We start from the raw sequence: 22,205 nt of genomic DNA on the forward strand, positions 1-22,205 counted from the left end.
CCTCACTGCAAGTCCCATACTCATCCTCACGTCCTCAATTATAACTCCGCTCACTTTCCCTATATTCATAATCATTCCCATCTCCCTCACCATCCCAAAAAACCCTCCAATTATCTACCTCCCTTAACAGCCATCCCTTTATTTCCTCTACTATCTACTAATCCTACTTCCCATTCAATCACTTTCTCTGAAGTCCTTCCTCAATTTGCCCATTTATCAAATTGCTTTTACTTTTCCTGGTTTCCTCAGCCTTCCCTAAATTTCTCTTATTCCCCTTTCCTCTAATTCCCTGCTAAGCTCCCTCCCCTTACCCTACTTCCCCAACCCTCACCTCCTGCGCCTACTTACACTTCCTTCCCCATCTAAACCTCACCTGACTTTACCTTACATCACAATCATTGCTCTTTCCCTCAATACTTCCTGAACATTCTTCACTATCCCGAGAGGCTAGACAATGAGGAATTTTAGATTTTTGCGCTTAAAATCTTAGGAGAACTTTTTCAGAAACTCTTGGAACTCTTAGAAATCTTGGAAATCTTTCACCAAGCGTGGAGCACTCACACGACGAAGCATTCACACGACGAAGCATTCACACATTTGCACGTTCGTGACGCTCACGCTGTTTCATTGAGTTGAACTAAGGGCCGACTCCATCCGAACGCCGCCGGGCTTATCCGAGTCTGATTTCTTCTCGAGAGTCCAATCTCGAGAATTTCATTGAAAAGTTTCATAGTTTTAAAATTTCCAGACTTCTCAGCGGGTAGCCTTCCCCTCGCACTACCCCTAACATTCCCACAAGTATGTGTACCCTACGTCTCCTACTACCCATCGCATTACTTCCCCCAATTTTTCGCCTTTTAATTCCCCTATCTTCCCTATTTTCCACGCAATCACTTCCTCTATCACCCTCCCGTCAAGCCCCTCAGTCACCAAGCATCCCATGGCTTCCCCGCCCTCTCATAACTTCCGCTACTTCTTCTCTTACAATCCCTACTAGGCCACTCATAGAACTAACATTTAAGGATATATAGTACGGGTTTAACAGCAGAAAAAGAATTTAACAAAAGGTGAAATAGGGTGATTTTGGATGAAAATAAGCAAATAATAGGGAAAGAAATTCTTTTAGATAATACATATATGTACGATATTGAATTCAATATAAAACGCTTGAAATTCCTAAGATTTAAAATTAAAATATATTGCGTTTTTAACAAAATAATTGAACTTCAGAATAAAAAAGATTTTCTACCTAGAAAGAGTCAAGTCTTAGAATTAAAAAAAAATCTTCGATTTTTAAACCCGAAAAGATCAATTTTCAAGCAGCTAGTTGAATTTTAAGCCAAATGGTCAAATTTAGAAATAACAAAGATTAAACTTCTACCACAATCAGTTGGTTTTTGAATAAAGTAGTTGAATTTATAAGCGAAAAAGATGAATATTTTAGGAGAAAATTTAATTTTCAAACAAAAATGACGAATTTTTAAACCAGAACTTTTCTACGAGAAAAGATGAATTGTTGATCCAAAAGGACCAATATTCGTTCCGAAAAGATGAATATTTAACAAAGCAGTTGAGTTTTTTCTTTTACCAAAATAGATGATTGTTTAAACAAATACTCGAATTTTTACAAAATTATAAAATTTGCAAAAAATGATTGAATTTGTAAACAAATAGGTAAATTTCCAACAATGAAAAAAAATAATTATCAACCGAACCAAATAACTGAATAACCAAGTACCTGAATTTTAACCAAAAGAGAGGAATGAAAAAAATAGTTCAACGTTAAACCAAACAGTTAAATCTTTAAACTAATAAGATAAATTTTTCAGTAGAGAATTGAATTTTTGATTCAAAAAGATGAATGGTGAACACAGCAGTTCAATTTTTAACCAGAAAGGTGATTTTTTCAGAACAAAAATAAAACTTTGAACGAAATAGTTGAATTTTTATCTGAAATTATGAATTTTCAACAACAACAAAATAAAATTTTAATAAACAAGTTTAACTTTATCAAATTACTTGAATTTTAAAGCGAACGAGATTAATTTTTAACGATAAATATAAGATTTGGTATTTAAATGAAGAGCAGAGTTTAATTTTAAATAAAAAAGCTGAACTTGATAAAAAAAAAAAAAATGAATTCTGTTCAAAAAATTTAACAGTTCTACTTAATTCAAAAAATATTTTTATTTAAGATAAAAAAAACAGTTCAATTCAAACAAAAAAGGTAATCTTTCAACAAAATGGTTTTATCATAAATCCAAAGCGATTAATTTTATACCAAAAAGTTGCATTTTTTATCCAAAAATATACAATTTCTACCAAAATATTTTAACTTTAAAATCAAAACGATTAATTTTTAACAAAAAAGTGGAATTTATTATGAAAATAATGGAATTTTAACGCAGAAGACATTTTTTTAACAAAACACGTGAATTTTTAAGATAAAAAGATGAATGTTCTACAAAATATATTTTAAACCAAAGTCGATGTGCTTAAGAAAATTAATTTTTAGAAAAAAAAAATTTTCAATCAAAAGGATAAATCGTTGAATAATGAAATAAAGTAACGCAGTTCAAATTTTAATCAGGTAATTTATTTTACAATAAGATTAATTTTCAATTTCCAAACAAAAACGAAGTTAATTTTCTACGACAAAAGATGACTTTTCTATCAAAAATGTAAAGTTTTAATCCACACGGAGAAACTTTGGCACGAGCGGTCATTGTAATTTTTTTTTTCATAGCACTAGCCACAGTTGCCAACACACTGCCCGCTCGTAATTTCGCACGATCCGCTCGTGCTAATGGCAACAGCAGCGCGAGCTTGGTAAGTGTTGCGTTTGGCACGGACCGTTCTTGGGATTGGCAAAAATCTCGTGTTAATTTTCAAAAGCGCTTGATGTTAAATATCTCTAACGTTTAGTGACAACTGCGCTTGTCACCCGACTCATTCGCTGCAATATGCCAACTACGCTATGAGCAGCATCAGCTGATCTAGATGAATGAACCTGCATATGCACATAGTAATTGTTTATAACATCAGGGTATATAATTTTTCATCACATTTAAGCTCAAAAAACTTTTTACTTTTTTTATGGTTAAAACAATGACATGTCAACGACTGGAATTAATAAATTTAATACTTATGTTAGGAGTAACTGTATTTATGCGTTGATAATACATTTAATAAATGTAAAGGATTGTGAAACATGCTACTTTCGCCCATAAAGAAACAAATTTTGATAAGTTCAAATCCTACCTTACCTAACCTTCATGTACTTTTATGACTTTTAATTTTATATTCCAAGCCGTAAAAAGTCCGATTCTAATTTGAAAGTTCTGTTTAAAAATATTTTCTTTAAATTTTACTGTGAAAATTAAAATGATCTGAGAACTTTTTGTGAGTTCGTTCACTAAGAAAGTAATTAAAGTAAAAGTTGAATTTTGAATATTATCAAGCCAGCAAAGTACATTTTATTATGTCACGGTTTCCCTTAATACTTTCAGCATTTGCTACTGCGGCGAATGTGTCGAGCGACTAGGGCGGTCGTCACTCAACGTTAGAGCTATTTAACATCACGCGCTATTGAAAATTAACGCGAGAGATCGTTATCAATTCCAAGAACTGGCCGAGCCAAGCGCAACACTTTCCAAGCCCGCGCTGCTGTTGTCATTAGCATGAGCGGCTCGTGTGAATTATCGAGCGGTCAGTGCGTTGACAACTGTGGTTCTTGCCACTCCAAAAATTTGTATTTTGACACTAACCGCTGATGTCAAAAGCAGTGACAGCTCTTGCCGCGGTCGCTCCGTGCACCTTGTTTATTTTTTCTAAAAATGGAATTTGTTTATTTGTAATGACACTTTTCTTGATTAAAACAAAGACTGCGCACCTTATTAGAGAATAATTCATGAAAAAATCTCCGGCCTTTTTTGGGGTCCTTTCACAAGGAAATACGAAATTACGTGGTATTACGCGAAAATTAGATTATAATTACATGAAGATAAAATTATGAGTTTTGATGTGACGTTGAATTGAGGATATAAGGCATGGAAACTTTAACATCAGGGTGCCTAAAAAGTCTGGAAACACCTGAATAACTGTCCAGATACAATATTATTCAAATGGGTTAAGGTCATTCTTTCCCTCCCTTTCCATTGCAGATGTCAAGAAAAGGGGCTTACATTTAAAAATACAAGTTTGACCTTGAAATGACCTTGAAGGTCAAGTGGAAGATCAATATTTGATTTATCGTTGAGAGTTACTCCAAGAATGACCTGGACGTATTTGCATGATATTTGACCTGAACAGTCATTTAGGTGTTTCCAGACTTTTTCTACACCTTGTATAACAAGATAGCTTTAAATATGCTTACTTTTATGAAAGGAGAGGGGAAGTAGGGGAAGTGAGTGAAAGGAATACGGAAAGTAAGGAGAGTTGTAGGGAAGTAAGGGATATAATGGGGATGGTAGATATGAGATCTGAAGGGAGGAAAGGTAGTGCAACTGAGTAAAGGAGAAGTGATGGAAGCTGATAAAAAGAGAAATAGAGAAAGTAGAATGTGGTGTGTGGGATGAAACTGAGTACAATGGAAGTAAGCAGTTGGTGAGTAGGGGTACAATAGGGAAAGGAGATGTGGTAGAAAAGTTAGGGTAAGCAGACGGAAGGAAGTAGGGAAAGGAAAGTGATGGTAGTGGTAAGGTGACACAAGGGGAGAAGTAAACGGGAACGTATGGTGTGGTATATTATGGGATGGAGGGGAAGTAGGTGATAAGAGGGTGAGTAGGGAAGCGGAATTCTAGAAGGGGGAGATTTGAACGTCCTAATTGACAGCCTAATTTTTATTCAAACTCAAAATTAGAATATAAGCACCACAAGAACTTTTTATAAAAAGAGAGGGATCTTGCATCGTAAAGAATAAATGTAAATTAGCAGTAAAAGCAATTGTAGTTACCTGAGTAGCCCTGGCCACCTGCACGGAAATAATTAAATGGTCATGGAAAATCGGTCTTTCACTCGACTGATAATTGGTGTACGTCAATTAGATTTGGCAGCAGCGATCGTTGTAATTGAATTAGTAGAGTGAAACGTGAGGCGGGAAAACCGTATTTACGTGAAGCCTGGTTGCGTTAAATTTAAATTTCTCCAATACCGAAATCTAATTTTTGCCATTGAACATCTAGGAATATTACAAAAGACATTTTTCTCTCTAGGAACCAGCCTAGTTTTTTCTGATTTCACAAATTCACTTTTACTTTGGAAAAAGTTGCGACAATAAAACAACAAATAAGATTATTCAAGTGAGAAATTTCAGGCCTAACTTACTAACCCTGTCATATACTTAATGCTTTTAAATGTATAGTAAAACTGTACAAATGAAAAATATACTAATTTTTCATTTTAAATAGAAGAGAACACTTTTAATAATCGGTAGAAACAATACAAGGTCGATACAAGACGTTATCCTTTAGTTAAAATTATACAATATTAATGGGAATTTTTCAAATTTAACTAGCTTAGTATGTCATAGCCCCGGACAGAAGCCCCAGATGAAGTAAGGGGAAATAAAGGGAGGGGAAGTACGGAAATGAGGAAATGGGAAGAAGGGGTTACGAAGAAAAATTAGGGGAACTAAGAGAAGGGGAAGTAGAGGAAATTATAAGAAGTGAGAGAATAAGAAGTAGGTGAACTGAGGAAAAATAAGTGGAGGGGAAGAAAGTGAAGTAGGGCAAATAAGTAGTAGGGCAAATAAGAGAAGTAGTAGCAATGATGAAAGAGCAGCAATATAAGTGAGAGAAAGTTAGGAAGAGGAATTAGGGGAAGAAAGTGTAAGTGATGGTAAGTAGGGGACATGATTTGAAAAGAGGGTGAGCTGGAAGGGGAAGGGAAGAAGGTAAGGGAGTGTTAACTAAGAAAGCGTGGAGAGAGGGAATTTGGGAAAGAATCAGTTGCGGAAGGGTGTAGCGAAGGGTGAAGTATGGAAAGCAAAGTACGGGAGGGGGATGTTTGAACAACATAATTAATTTCCTAATAGGCTTGCGGATTCCTTTTTTAGGCGCGCGGCGCCTACTGTGACTCATTTTCTTAAAAATATTTTCTTGAATTCCTTTCGTAAGATTTTCCCTGAAGGATTTTTCTGGATGGATTCAACAAAGTGCACGCCATTTCTGAACTACTTGTAACTTGAGAGGTTATCTGAAAAAATAAAGCACTGTATAATTTAAATTACAGAGTGGCAGCAAACCTTTACTTTCAAAATGTTTAGACTTTTCCTGACAAATACATAACTTTTTCTGGCTATAAGTATTTTAAGATAAAAATTCTAATCTTTTTACATTCTTAATATAGAATCTTTTATAAATGGGAAGCACTCATTTTTAGTATTAAATATTATTTGCTAATTAAAATGAATGAGAAAAAATGAATAAATAAAACAAAATATTGATTTAAGTAAAATTGCAGTGAATTTAGATGCATTTTACGAAAATAAGAAGAATTTGATAAAATGCATATACAATAAGATGATTTGAAAAATCCACATCAATTTTAAACAGTTAAATAATATTACAAAAAAAAAATAGAATTGAATATGTCTGAAATGAGTTTAGAAGAATTCAAGGGAATTCAAAAGAATTTAATGACTGAATTAATAGAAAGATTAATTTAAAATAGAAATTTGTAAATCGATTGTAAATATATTTATAATTTTTATTAAAATTTAACATAGTATAAACAGTACACATTGTACCATTTAATATTATAATTCCATGGCTAGGTTTCTAACTCGAAAAAGAAGGCTCCTCCGCTTTCTGTTAATAATATTTTAATTTTTCAAATGAAAAGCAATGAAATTGAATCAAATGATGTGAATCTTGAAGCAAAATAGTTCAACAATTCTGAACAAAACAGCACATTTATTGTGACGCAAGCAGTTGTTTTTGAAATAAATAAAGATTCGAAAAAAGATAGGCAAATTATGATTCTCTATGATTGCAGAATTTTCAATTTAAACTTGCCACCATAAAATTAAAATAATGAAATGAATAAATGAATGAGTTAATGAATGAAAGAATTAATAAATAAATGAAATGAATAATAAAATGGAAATAAAATAAATGTAAATTCCATACTTTTCCCATTCTACAGTTTCCAATTTTGGGTGCAGCATCTTTTTCTTTCAGTATTTTTATCGTATAATCGGAGAGGAGAGAAAAAAGGTGTATCCAAAAATTGAACGGATTAACCGATTTTCTTCTTTCTTTTTTTAATCGTCTTATCGTTATGTAATGAACCTAATGCTCAGTATTAAAATGAAATTCCTTAATATTTGATAATTTCTCATTTCTTTCAACCGACTGTGATCTCTAACAATAGGAAAGTTGAGTGAGGCATGACAGGTACTCAATCTAAATTCTCCGCTCGATTCTAGGTTTACGATGTTTTAAGTATCGTCGAAAAAATGACACTTTGGACCACCCGCTGTTCCATAGCCAGCCAGAGGGTCTACGAACTATGTTCGCCATGAGTACACTTACAGTGGTGGTTTGCTACTTCCCAGGCGCAAAAATGCATCAATTTCTAATTACTTGCAATAAAACAAGAACCAGGCAATTTTTCGAAAAAAGCGATCTGAGAGGTTCTGCATTTAGGCATTTATAGTCTGTGGTTGAAATATGAAACCATACAATTCAGATTAGTAGGACAGAAACTTGTGAGAGCAATACATGGGCTAGTTTTCAAGCCTGCGGAAGCGCCTTAAGGGGAGTGTACACTGATCAGATGGCAAGTATCGGACTTCTACTGTAAATGAAAAAATTCATCGAAATAAGTAGGCTCGAGTGAATTGAGTAAAATAAAAAAATTCAAGAGAATTTAAAAGAATATAAAAGAATGTGAAAGAACTCAGGATAAATGAATAAGAATTTAAGATCATTTTCAAATTCATTTAATTAAATTTTTAAAAACATGTAAAATCCCTTTAAACTTTCAACCCCTATAAAAACTCTGACTTCTTGTTAGTAAATTCTTTACAATCCAATAAAATATTATTATACATTGTGAAATTCTATGAAATTTAACTATATTTCCGAAAATTCTGTAAAATTTTTTAAGATACTTTGAGAGGTTTTAAAATCAGTTGAGATAATTGAAATCATCCGAAATGTTATGAAATCCGTTCAAATCTTTTAAGATATATTAGAACCATTATTAGCTACCATTAGTTACCATTTATTAGAACCATTATTTGATACATTAGAATTATAAATATATTAGAACAGAAAGGTCTGATAAAATCGTTCCATATTTTCAGAAATCCCAGGAAATTCTTTCGAACATCATACATTTTGTTTATATCCCTTCAAATCATTCAAAAACTTGTAAGTTTCTTAAAAAATTGTAATCTCTTGGAAATGCCGTATATTATTTTTAAATTCCCTAAATATTTCAAACCATTTAAAATGTTCTTGGAACCCATGAATCTTATAAAGCTATAAAAAAATTCCTTGCAGTTTTTTTAAATAACCCAAGATTTTGTTTATTTATTTGGAGTACCTTTAAATTATTGAAATCTATCAAAAATGTCTAGAAATATTTTAAAATATCCCAAAATGTTTCTAATCATTCAAAGTATTTTAAACTTCTATACAATTTTAAGAAGTTGTTGAAAATTTCTTAAAATTTTCGAAAATACCCTAAGATTTTTCATTCATTTGGAATACCTTTAAATTATTAAAATCTATTAAAAATTCGTTGGAATATGTTTAAATACCTACAAATAATTAAAATCCTTTAAAAATCCTTGGAAATTTTTGAAGTTCTTGAAAAGTGCTCAGGGCTTTGAAATACACAATAAGATGTTTAAAATCTTCTGGAACACCTTTAATTTTTTAAATTTTCAGAAAATCCCTGAAATATTACAAAATACTCTAAAATATGTTAAATTTATTAAATCTGCTAAAATTTCTCAACATTTTTGAGCGCTTGAAAATTCCTTTGAATGTTTAAAAATACTCTAAAATCTTTAAAGTCCTTTGAAATGTCTTCAAATTATTGAGATCCATTAAATTTTTTGTTTGAATCCTTTAAAATATTTCTAAATATTTCAAAATACTCAAGAACATTCAGAAATGGGTAATCAATAGGGTTAATTTATAGAAAAAGAGAGACTAAAATGATCTTTTTATTTAAAAAAGTAACTGTAGTTCCTTCATAATAAAAAAGTTACTAAAAAGTAATTTGAGAAAGAAAGCTAATCAAATTTATTTTTGACAGTTAATTAAAAGTGCTTCTTCCAGAAATTCCCTGTCTTTTGGAATTTTTCTTTCAAAATTTCTGACTTTTCCCTGATTCCCAGGACTTCTCTTACTTGCAGTCACCCTAAAATATCAATATTAAAAACAGTTTCAGAATTTGGAATCATTGATTTAAGAAAATAAATATTGGAAACTTAAAATATAATTTTTGCAGTTTCATTTGATTTTCTAATTGGATTTTTTATTATTTTATTTGATTTGTTTTATTTGATTTTCTATTTGATTTTTTGGTATAACTTGATGATAGAATATTCTGCAATTTGAATATTCATTTACCTTTGACAAACTGACAGATCTCGGAAGCGGAAATTGTGGAGCCGGGTTGTCTGACGATGAATGCTATAGGGACTTCACCAGAAACTTCATCTGGTTTTCCAGTCACACCAGCGTCTCTAACTTCTGGATGAGACAGTAAGATGCCCTCAATCTCGGCTGGTGCCACCTTATCGCCAAGTAAAATGAGATATTTTGGGATACATTATATAATAATAATAAAATTAGGAGAGGAAGGCCTAATTTAATTAAGCTTTAGAATTCAAATCCTTTCTTTCAAAAATTTTAAAACCATTTTTAGGGTTTTTGTAGCCGTCCGTCGTACTTTTTCACGAGGATTGGAAGTAAGGGGAAAAGTCACAAGTGGTATGAAAGTTAGGGAAATTAGGGGAGCGAAAGAAGGGTAGCAAGGGAAAGGAAGGGAGGAAAACAGGATCCGTAAGGGGAAGATAGGGTAGGGAAAGTAGGGGAAGTGTTTGGAAATAAAGGGAGAGTAAGTAAGGGAATCGGGAGAAGCGGAACTAGTAGAATTATTAACAGGAAATGAGGGGAGTACAGAAAGTGAGAAGACTTTAAGGGAAGGTTAGTTGAGAAAGAAGTTGAGGAAGGAAGGCGAAGCGAAAGTTGAAGTTTGGGGAGCGGAAGTAGGGAAATTCAGGGGGAGTAAGAGAGGAAAAGTATAAGAGGGAGAGTTCTGAACGACTTATTTACGTTTTAGTAGGCCACGGAACACTTGTTTTTTAGGCGCAGGGCGCCACAATGATTAATTTTCATTATGGTTGTCAAGTTCAATTAGACTTTCTTTCCAAAAACAAATTTGCCTCAATCGGAAAAAATTCCATATAATTTTTATTTGATTCTTACGCAATTTTTTTAAGGGGTTTACGGGAGTGCGATTTCGTTCAACAAATTGACCCTTTCTTCCTCATTTTAACGTTCCCATGACAACCCCATTTTTACATAACTTCCATCAATTTGACTATTTCATCGCAAATAAAAAGTTTTTCATCAAAGGGGGAAATAACTCCTAAAAATGCGGTCCATAGAAGTTGGATTACTTCTGATTATATCGAATTACCCTTAATTACCTCTATATGTAGAAATACTCTGGATTACCTAAGATTTATTAGGATCGCATAGGACTACTTTGGATTGCATAAAATTATAGTCGCCTAAACTAGACTCAAAAGGAAAGTTTCATTTCTAATTTAAAAACAATTTTACTCAAATTAAACAAATTAATTTTCAACATAATAGTTCATTTTTCCAACGAAGAGATGCATTTTTCACTAAATTGATAAATCTTCAACTGGAATAATTGAATGCTCAGATTGAAAGCTATTTTTTAAATCAAAATGATTGATTTTTCAAATTAATTTTTTAATTTTTATCCGAAGAAATACATTTTCAACTAAAATGACGAATCTTTATCTGCAAAAGTTAAAAAATAAATTTTTAACTAAAAAGCAACAATTTTTCGAAAAAATAGTTCAATTCTCAACCAAAGAGATGATTTTTTAACTAAAATTATACATCACCAACCAAATAATTAGCTTTAAAAAAAAATTAGCTCAAATTTCAATCAAGTAGTTGAGTTTTCAACGAAAAAGATACAATTTCTACAAAAAGTCCAAATGTCAACAAAATATATAAATTTTCAACTAAGTCATATAAATTTACTAGAAAAAATGGAACATTTAAATTCGCAGCTAAACGAAGGAACTTCAACTAAAATAAAAAGCAACGATTGTTTAACAAAAAGTATGAATTTTCAAGTAAGAAGATTTATTTTCTACTAACAAAGACGAATATTTAACAAAATACATGAATTTCCAACCAAATAGTTGAATTCTCAACAAAAATAGATAAATTTACAAGAAAAAATATAGTAGTTAAATATTCAGTTAAAAAAAATTTTAACTAAAAAACGATTTTCCAACTAAATAACTTAATTTTTCATCAAAATGGTTCCATTTTTAACGAAAAAGATGTATTTCAGGCAAAAAAGATTAACTTTCTACCAAAAAGGACAAATTTATAACAACAGATATCAATTTTAAACCAAATACTTACATTTTCAACCAAAAAAATTAATTTTCTACCAAAATAGTTAAATTTTGAACTCAAAAAGATAAATTTTAAACAAAAAAATTAATGAATTTTTAATTAAATACTTGATTTTTTTCAAATATGAATTTTCAACGAAGAAGATTAATTTTTTGTCGGAAAATACGATTTTTCCACCAGAAAGACGAATTTTCAACAAGATACATAAATTTTGAACTAAAAAAGATCAATTTTGAACAAAAAATGAATTAGTAACATTTCTAACATCTTCTAACTTAATTAGACAATACCTGAACTGCTTCGTACTTAATCAGCTCCTTCAGCCTGTCAACAATATACAATTTTCCATCCTCATCGTAATAAGCAAGATCTCCAGTATGGAGCCAATTCTCTTGATCAATAGCACTTTTAGTAGCTTTTGGATTGTCGCAGTATCCTAGCATAACTTGATCACCTTTCATGCCCAACTCTCCTGTCATATGCGTTCCAAGAGATTCCGAGGTTTGTAGATCGATTATCTTACATAAAGCTCCTGGATAAAGCCGTCCAACACTTCCGGGTTTATTACCCTGCCTTGGAGACACTAGTCCACCAATTGTGAATTCTGTCAGTCCATAACAATTCTGAATCCATGAAACTCCAAGTCGTTTCATTACCTCATTTATCACCTGCGAAATAACAAAGGTGTATAATCAATTTCATAGAAAATAAAAATACCGACTTGAAAGTCCAAAATGCGCCCAAAACTGAAAGATCAGGCCGATTTTTGAGAACATACCAAAAACTTCTCTTATATAAAATTAATTCATGTTCCATATTCCTAAATTTATGGTCGAACTATATTGCATCTTCAACAAAATAGTATTATTTAAAAAAAGAAAACTGAATTTTCTACAAAAAAGTTGAATGTTCTAGAAAATATTAGACTCTCAAACCTGAAAAGATAAATTTTCAAACATATAGTTCAAATTTTTATAATACAAAAAAAATTGTTAACCAAACGCTTGTATTTACAACCAAATAATGGAACTTTGAAGCAACCAAGGCAATTTTTTCCAGTTAACAAAGAAATAGGATTCTACCAAACAGTTAATATTTAAAAAATTCGAGACTAATTTCAAAACCAGTTGAATTTTTAACCAAATAGTTTAATTCTCTACTTTTAAAGATGAATATTTAAACCATAAAGACAAATTTTGAACTAGAGAGTATAGTTTTAAATTAAGAAAGATTTTTCATGCCAGAAAGAAAAAAATGGAACCAAATTTTTGACATTTCAAGCTAAATAGATACATTTTCTTTAAAAGACTTTATTTCTCAACCTAGTAGCATTCATTTTTAATAACAAAATTAATTTCTAACCACATGTTTAATTTTTTAACCAAAATAGTTGAATTTTCTGCCTAACAGTGTAAATTTTCAAACAGAAAGATTAATTTTCTACCTAAAAAGATGAATTTTCAATCAAATTCTTGAACTTTAAATTTAAAAAAAAAACAATTTTCAACCAAAAGTGAAATAGCTGAATTTTCAGTTGCAAAATTAATCTTCAGGGAAAAAACCTTTATACCAATGATAATTATTCAGTTAAGAAAAAAAATATTTCAACAAAATTTTTGAATTTTCTAAACAAAAACAATAATTTTCTAAAACAGAGTTGATTCGTTAACTCAAAACTATATATTTTCAAGGAGAAAATTAATTTCTTAATCAAATAGCTGAATTTGCGGCTAAAGTAGGAGAATTTTCATATCAAAAAGATAAATTTTCAACGAAAAACTTAAAGCCAAAAGACAATTTTTTTATAACACAGCTAAATTTTCAACCAAAAAAGATGGATTTTCAATCAAATAGATGAGTTTTCATTCATAAAAGAGGAATTTTCAATATAAAAGGATGAACTTTCTAACCAAAAAGGCGAATGTTGAACAAAAGATTAAAATTTTCGACCAGAAGAAGGAGTTTTTAGACAAAATAAGTACATTTGAAAAAAATGGTTTAATTTATAACCAAAAAGTTGAATTAAAAAATTAGTTTTTAGAAAACAGTTGCATTTACAAAAAGTTGTACTTTTCATTAAAAGAGCTGAATTTCCAACAAAATATATATATTTTTTTTAATCAAGTAGTTGAAATTTATACGAATTTTTTAGAAAGCAGTTAAATTTTTACCCAATTTGCAGAACTTTTAAACAAGAAGATTGAACTTTCAACAAAAAATAGTTCGATTTTCTTGTCTGGTTCTATTAATAAACTTCACATTTAGGCGTAACACCGAAGAAAAGGTGAAAAGGTAATATAGGGGAATGTGAGAAAGAGTGTGAAAAATGTAATCGAATGTGAAATTGATAGACCTTAAATCTTTCGATTTTTAGATGTTTGACTCTTTAAGCTTGCAATTTCAAAAAATTAAAACTTTTATTACAGATTCACGAAATTATACATTGTTCAATTTTGAACGTTATTAATTAAAAATTGTCTAAGTAAGAGAAACTAATTAATTTGTAATGTTCTCAACTAAAATGGAACAACTTTTGTCTACTTACAATTTAATTTTAAAAGTTTCATTGTGAATAATATCAGAACTAAGTGTAGCCTACTTCTCGAGATTAACGGAAAAAAGTCGATTAGTCGTAGTTTTTACAAAAGTGAAAAATCCGAACAAGTCGCATGATCCGATCCCTGTATATGCATTATACAAGGACTATGCAATTTAATGTTTAAATTTTTTAGTTTTAAATATTTTGAATAATAAAATTGAGTTTTTTTTTAAAGGGCTTATATATTTTTCTCGTTCTAGTTTCGAAATGTCCGTAAGATTATAGACTATCATAAACAATTGGAAAATACTCTATAAACATCCTCTATAAAATATTCTATAAACATGCATACTCTTCAATCTGGGGTTAGCAGTCGAAACTCTCCAAGCTCGTTTTGCGCTGTCCGGTAATGCCACGCACGCGTAGCGGCATGAAGTGTCAACATAAAACGAGATGGTAGACTTTAGAATGCTAACCCCACATTGAAGAGTTTCGACTGCTAACGCCAGATTCGAGAATGTAGACTACTACATCCAAATTTGAGAGTTTAGACTGCCCCCTCCCCATATTAGACGTTTAGACTTCTAACCCCAGGTTGGAGAGTTTAGACTTCCAACCTCAGATTGGCGAGTTTAGACTTCCAACCGCAGTTTGGACAGCTTACTCTGTTAACCCCAGGGTTTAGAATCTAGACTGCTAACCCTAGATTCGAGAGTCAAGCCTTATAACTCCAGATTGGAGAATTCAGACTGCTTATCCTGGATTTTAGAGTTTAGACTGCCAAACCCAGATTAAAGAGTTTAGACTGATCACAACAGATTGGAAAGTATAACATGAAGGTACCGATGACTGAACACCACAAAAATAAATGTTTAGGATTTTGCGTATTTTTAAATACTCTGTGAATAAGAGTTGGCTTTTTCAAAAAGAACCCGACGCATTTTTTTTATCTTAAAATTTCCGGTAGATTAGAGACTACCATAATCGGTTGAAAATACTATATGCAAGGATCTTGCAATTAAAGTTGGTGAAGCCGCATGTTGGACTCTTTCGTTTCAGAATTCTTCCTCTTTTCCGTATACATTCTCGAAACTTTGTTTTTTAAAAACTTACTTCTTCTGAGAGTGGTGCTGATCCACAGAAGACTTCTCTCACGCTGCGAAAGTCACGACCGGAAACAGTCGGGCTTTTTGCTAAAAAAGACCATGACTGGTGGAATCAGAGGCAGATGGGTGATTTTGAATTTTTCAAATGAATCCAGGAATAATTCCAGGTCAAAATATTTTATAAAAATTACAGTGGCAGAAACAATCACTTCGAAGGCATAGCCGTGAAAAAATGGCAGGAACAAAATAATTTTATCGTTAGGCCGGAAGTTGAAGATATCGGCGTCTCTAAATAAATTTTTTCAGTAATTTTTAAGTAAAATACATTTTGTTTTCCCATTTTTATTTATGATTCAGATTATATGTGAGGAATTTCTTTATCTGATTTATATTTTCAAAATAATATCCGCTTTTTAGTACCGTGAAATGAGGCGCAGCGGCTTGTTTTTTTACAATGAAATGAAAAAAGGAATTTAAATTGAGTGTTTATGCTTAAAGTATATGACAAAGTAGTTGAATTTTCAACTTAAAAAGATGAATTTTTAACTAAATAAAAAAGATCAATTTTATTCTAAGAATGAAATAGTTAAATTTCGAGTTAAAAAATTAATTTTTATAAAGACTTTTTTTTAACAATATAGTTTCATCTTCAACCAAAACGAATTAAGTTTCAACGAACAGTTATATTTTAAACCAAAAACATAAATGTTTAACCAAGAAGATTCGTTTTTAATAAAACGAATTTCCTTACAAAATATACAAATTTTCCTTCGAAGAGATGAATTTTTTCCTAACATGATACATTTCTAAGAAAAACACAAAACTTCCACAAAAGACATGAATTTTCCACTAAAAAAAGAGGAATTTTTAGCAAGAAAAGAAAAGTTAAACTTTTAGTTAAAAAAACTAATTTTCAACCAAAAGAAAAATAACAAATTTTCAACCAAATAGTTATATATTTAAACAGTGATGAATTTTCAACTAACATGATGAATCTCCAACTGGAATGGGTAAAAGTTTCAAATAGAAATCAATTATCAACAAAAAACAACGATTTTTCCACAAAATAGTTCAATTTTCAACCATAGAGAGGAACATTGAGCGGAAATCAAGAATGTTCAACCAAAAAATGACTTTTAATCAAAATTTTGAATTTTCAACAAAGTAGATTAACTTTTTACCAAAAGAGATAAATTCGCAACAAAAAATTCAATACTTGATATTTTAACCAAAAAAGATTTGTAATTTAAGTAAAAAACTGTTTAATCTGAAAACAAGAATTTTTATCCAAGAAGATTAATTTTATATATAAAAGAGAATAATGTCCAACAAAATACAAGAATTTTCAACCAAATAGTTCATTTTTTACCTAAAAAAGATCAATTTTCAATAAAAAATGGAATAGTTGAACTAAGAATTAAAAAAATAATTTTCTAACAAAAGCAAAAGACGAATTTTTAACAAATGATTTAAATTTTCATTTACAGAGATAAATTTTCTAAAAAAACGATAAATTTCTACCAACAAAAAACGAAATTTCAACAAAGTAAAGGGTTTTTCATCTGAGAAGGACAATTTTTCATAAAAAATGAAAAAGTTAAATTTCAATTAAAAAAAGAGGATTTTTAATAAAATAGTTAAAAGTTCAATCAAAGAGATTAATTTTTAATATGAATCACGAATATTACACGAAACTAGTTAAATGGTCAGACAAGAATTGAACTTTAAACTAAAAAACAACAATTTAAAAAAAGGTAAATTTCCTACCACAGAGATGAATGAAGAATATTCAGCCAAAAAATTGATTTTTAACGAAATTGTCGAATTTTATACAGAAGAAATTAATTTTTAACTAAAAGAGACGAATTTTTAACAAAAAATATAATAGTTAATATTTAAACTAACACAAATTTTAATCTTCATTCAAATAAAATGACTTTTCAATAAGCACTTGAATTTTCAAATTTTACGAAATTTAAATTAGACCAAAATCCAAATTAAAAATCCCATTTAACGTCCAATAATCAAATTGATGCAAAATCCTGTTAATCAAAACAAGAATCCAACGACCAAATTTGGACCACAACCAATAAACGAAAACCAAAAATCCTATTGTAATCTGAAAAAAACAAAAAAATAAAATAAAATTTTCGGACAAAAATAAAAAAGAGGAAAGAAACATGAGAAGGCAGCCAACCACACTCCCTTTCTTCTCTTTTTCTTTCTTTCGTCTTTTTTATTTGTATCATCATCAAATTACAATAAAATAAAAATCATAAATAAATAAATTTGCATTACCAACGTTTCGATACTTGCACAGTACCCTTATCAAGGCAAAAAAAATTTAAGTGGTAGAAATTGACAGCACCCACGAACAGGTGCTCTCTCTTTGATACCTGAGAATCGAATGAGGCTCAGAAAGCCAATCTGTTTTAAACACAATATAAATATCTGTCACAATTACATCAGAAATAGAGAAAGTAAAAGAAAAACAGAATTCATGAAACAGCTACGTTATATGTAATTAATCATATTAGCATAACTTTTGTTCAACCCATCCAAATCGGTTTTTAAATTAATAGATAACTTTTTTTGTTTTTTAATATAAAGCATTTCCATGAATACCCACTTTCTCTCATTACTTTCACTATGAAAAATTTGAACATTATTCTAGTCAAACTTATGGTCAACATCAACAAATGCCGTCGTATGTCTGGCAAGAACACTTTTATAACAGCGTCCTAAACGAACATCACTTTTGTGTTCCTCTATCCTAGTATTAAGAAGTCTGCCCGTTTGTTCCGCGTAATTCATCTTACAGATCCTGCAAGTGATCTTATAGACAACACCACCCTTTTAAAAATTATCTAAAGGATCTTTGCAAAAATTTATCACCGAATCCATTTTTAATGGAATTAACCAAGTAGATTAAGTTTCTACAAAAAAGGAAAATTTTTAACAAAATACATGAACTTGAACCAAATAGATGAATTGTTAGCTAAAAAAGATCAACTTTCAATTAAACATCGAACTGTTACAATTTCAATTAAAAAATTAATATTTTAACCAAAAAACCAACTTTTAAGAAAATATTTAAATGATTATTAAGACAATTGAATTTTCTTAAAAAATGGTGTATTTGATTAGCCAAGAAGATTAATTATATGCTTATATTGTCTATGTGATCATTTGGTGAATTTTAAACTTCAGTAAGAAATCAACAATTAAATAATTTCGTTGTTATTGAATTCATATACTAAAAAATGTATATTTTCAACCAAAAATGGAATAGTTAACATTTTAATCAAAAATAATAATTTTAAGTTATAAAAAAACAGAATTTTCTATCAAATAGTTGATTTTTTAAATCTAAATTATTGAACTCTCAAAGCAAAATGACGAATTTTCTAAACAGAACAGTTCAATTGCCAAATCAAAAATATAAGGTTTTGTAAATTTTATACCAACAAAAAAAATTTCGACAAAATACAAGAACACTTAAACAAAAACTTGAATTTTCAACTAAACCAGAATAATTTTCAACAACAAAAACGAATTTTTAACAGAATATTTGAATTTTAACAAAATGCTTAATTTTGCCTTGAAAAAGAACCATTTTCACAAAAAAATAGAAAAGATAAATTTTAAATTACAACAGTAACTTTTCAACCAAAAAAAAAAAAAAAACGAATTTTCAACAAAAAAGTTCAATTTCCAACTAAAGAGATGAATTTTCAATTAAAATTTTCAATTACCAACCAAGACAAATTTAAGAGTTCTGGACAAAAAAATTGAAGTTTCAAAAAAGATGAATTTTTAATCAAAAAGATTAATTTACTACAAAAAACGAATTTTAATTCAAATTCAATTATTCTCAACCAAAAGGGTGAATTTTTAAGAAAGAATAAAATGTTTTTTTAATTTTTAAAAATGTTGTTGAACTTTCAAACCTAGTTGTTAATTTTTAACCAAAAAGACGATTTTTTTAACAGAAAGATTGATTTTCTACCGAAAAAATGAATTTTTAACTAACTTCAAGAATTCGAAATCAAAAAGTTGAATTTTCCACTAAAAAAGAAGAATTTTTAAACCAAAAGATTAATTTACTATAAAAAAGATTAACTTTCTACAAAAAAACTAGTTTTTGACAAAATTTAAGAATTCTCAACCTAAAAATTGAATTTCAACTTTTTTCAAATAAAAAAGATGAACTTTTAAACGCAAAAATTAATTTACTACCAAATAAGACAAATTAAAAAAAATCAAGAAATCTCAACCAAAAAGTTTAATTTTTAAGAAAGGAAGAAATGTATTTTTTTGTTTTTAGGAAAGTTGTTCAAATTTAAAACCTAGCTGTTAATTTTTGATAGAAAAAGATAAATTTTTAAACAAAAAAAATTAACATTCTACCAAAGAAACGAATTTCTGACAATATTTAAGAATTCTCAAACAAATAGTTGAATTTCAACTTTTTTCAAATAAAGAAGATGAACTTTTAAACCAAAAGATTAATTTATTACCAAATAAGACGAATTTTTATTATGATTCAAGAATATTCAATTAAAAAGTCCAATTTTCAACTAAAAAGACAAAGTTTTAAACAAGAGGATTAATTTTCTACCAAAAACATTCTTCATATGGAAACGTATTAAAAACGTTATATGTACTTTAAACAAAAATTCTCTAAATTCTAACACGCTAATATACGTGTAACGTTACTTTCAGTGGTGACACCCCCTTCCCCTTTCCAATTGCAGGTTTGTGAGACCCCCCTCTCCCGGCTGTAAAGTGGTGACGTAGTTTATCGACGATACCTAAAAAAACCATAAAAAGTCAAATTAATTTAATTAGTAAAATCAAAGGTCAGTGTTTATTTTTACATAAGCATGGGAGAGGAGAGGTGAGAGATAGCAGGGTCATATATAAATGGGGACATGGAGAGAAAAATAGAGGATTTAAGGGTGGTAGTTGAAGGAAAAGGAGGGGTAGAATTAATAATAGAAGGAGACTTCTGTGGAGGAAGAGGAGAAAGAGGAGGAAAAGAATGGAGAGGAGACAGGGATGGGACCAGGAGGATTTCCAAAGACAAATTAGTGAATGGAGAGCAAACAAAATTATTGAATAGACTGGAGAATTTGGGATGGTTTATCTTCAGTGGATATAAAAAGGAAGATGAAGAAGATTACACTCAGAATAATAGACCAAGGTATTGTTGAAGATGAGGTAAGGAAGAACATATAGAGGCTAGAGATAGGAGAGCACGTGGACTCGGATCATCTCCCTAAAGTAATGACGTTAGGGATGGTGATGATGAATGAAACGACAACAGCCAAAGGAAATAAGAAAGAAAAAGAAGTAGGAGAAGGTAACTGTATAGCAAATGGAATAGAAGAATTAAGGGAAAGGATAAATATTGTAAACAAGGGTGAGGAAAAATGGGGTAGATAAATGGATATGCAAAAAGTACGGAAATAGAGAGGTTGCAGAAAAAAATGATCAGATGGTCGAGTTAGATTGGAGAAGTCCGAGTTATAAGGTTGGAGAGGAGGCTCATAGGGATAAGTTAGGAACAAGATTGGAATAAAGGGTGTGCAAATTTGAAGAAAATCTAAGAGAGGGGAAGGAAAAAGAGTTAGTCATAACCTGTTCCAAAGAGGTTGAAAAAAGAGGAAAGAGGGTCGTAGGTTCAATGCGATGGGAAGAAGAAAGAACAGATAAAGAAAAATAGGGAATAGATAAACGAGAGACGATGAGGGAATAAAGATGCAGTAGATAATATAAGCTGATAAAAAGAGAAGAATAAAACCATTGGGAGAAGGATGGGAAGAAAAAATTCAGAGTATGTGAATGGGCAGAGGAGACATTAGAGCATGTATGGGATCGTTGTAATAGAAGAAATGAGGGCAGGGAAGGTTGGAAAAAGAATGTTACGAAAATTTTATGGGAGCAGGGACTGAGAACAAAATGGATGAATAAGGTAGAAAAAGCTATAGGAGTTAAGGAAGAAGAATGGGGGATTGTGGAGAAAGAAATAATGTACAACATGGGTGGGAACAAAGGAGAAGAAAAAGGATGAAATAAAGATATAAAGGAATGGAGGTAATGTGATCCCAAAGGGGTCATATTATCAACAAAGACGAAGAACAAAGAAATAATGTATACTTTCTGCAAATTATGGGTTAAAAGTTGCCAAAACTCCTCCGCAAAAAAGTGCTGCGTATGCTTCGGCCAGTTTTATACTTGCTTCGAGAATGTCTTTTTTTCGTGAGAATTTTCTCGCTTTCGGCGTCCACCTGTGGATGCGAATGACATTAGTGGATTTAAGTCGTTCGATTTTCTTGCGCTAAGGCTACTTAAAATACGTTGGACGTGGAACTACGGAAACGTTTCGAGAACTTTGACGCTTATCAAAATGGATATCAGTGAAAAATACTTCAAGGAAAAAAAGTTTCGTTACGTTTGAAAAGTTTTATATATTTTTGATTATTGGTTGATAGTTAAGTTTATACCGTTTTAATGTGAATGTTGCATTTTTAATAAACTCGTAATTTTTTATTTTAATTATTACTTACCTGGGCAATGTGAGATACATTTTGGTGAAGATGGTCAAGAAGAAATTGATCTATACTCGTCTGTGGGACAATAAAAGGTTTGGCCTCATTTTTGTCTGACTTTCCATTTATTTAGTTACCGTGTTCTTGCAATTTAAATCTTTGTCTCTAAAAGTAAAAAAATGAGAAACTTAAAAACATAAATCATGAAATGCTTTTAAAATTATTTTCTATAACAGAAACCAGATTTAAAAAGCAAAAACCCAATACACAGTAACTCAATAATTTGAAAATGCCCTATTTTATTATATACAAAATAAAATAAAAATCTGAAAGAATTCAGTTCACTTTATAC

The 22,205-nt window shown here is 30.3% G+C and overlaps 1 protein-coding gene and 1 long non-coding RNA gene across 2 annotated transcripts; both read right to left on the reverse strand.

The window, feature by feature from the left end:
- Window positions 1-7,729: 7,729 nt before the first annotated feature.
- Window positions 7,730-15,363, reverse strand: LOC117180537 (luciferin 4-monooxygenase-like). Its single transcript, XM_033373034.1, has 4 exons — window positions 15,307-15,363; window positions 11,945-12,322; window positions 9,591-9,756; window positions 7,730-7,800 (listed from the first exon to the last, which is right to left on the reverse strand). Exons 2-4 carry the CDS (start codon window positions 12,305-12,307, stop codon window positions 7,730-7,732), a joined length of 600 nt encoding a protein of 199 aa, XP_033228925.1. The 5' UTR covers window positions 12,308-12,322; window positions 15,307-15,363.
- Window positions 15,364-20,089: 4,726 nt separating this feature from the next.
- LOC117180339 lies at window positions 20,090-21,983 on the reverse strand. Its single transcript, XR_004468034.1, has 3 exons — window positions 21,872-21,983; window positions 21,462-21,592; window positions 20,090-20,113 (listed from the first exon to the last, which is right to left on the reverse strand). It is a non-coding gene; the product is annotated as an uncharacterized LOC117180339 (long non-coding RNA).
- Between the last annotated feature and the right edge of the window lie 222 nt (window positions 21,984-22,205).

The sequence above is a fragment of the Belonocnema kinseyi genome, chromosome 9 (genome assembly GCF_010883055.1).
Source record: "Belonocnema kinseyi isolate 2016_QV_RU_SX_M_011 chromosome 9, B_treatae_v1, whole genome shotgun sequence".
NCBI classification, from domain to species: domain Eukaryota; kingdom Metazoa; phylum Arthropoda; class Insecta; order Hymenoptera; family Cynipidae; genus Belonocnema; species Belonocnema kinseyi.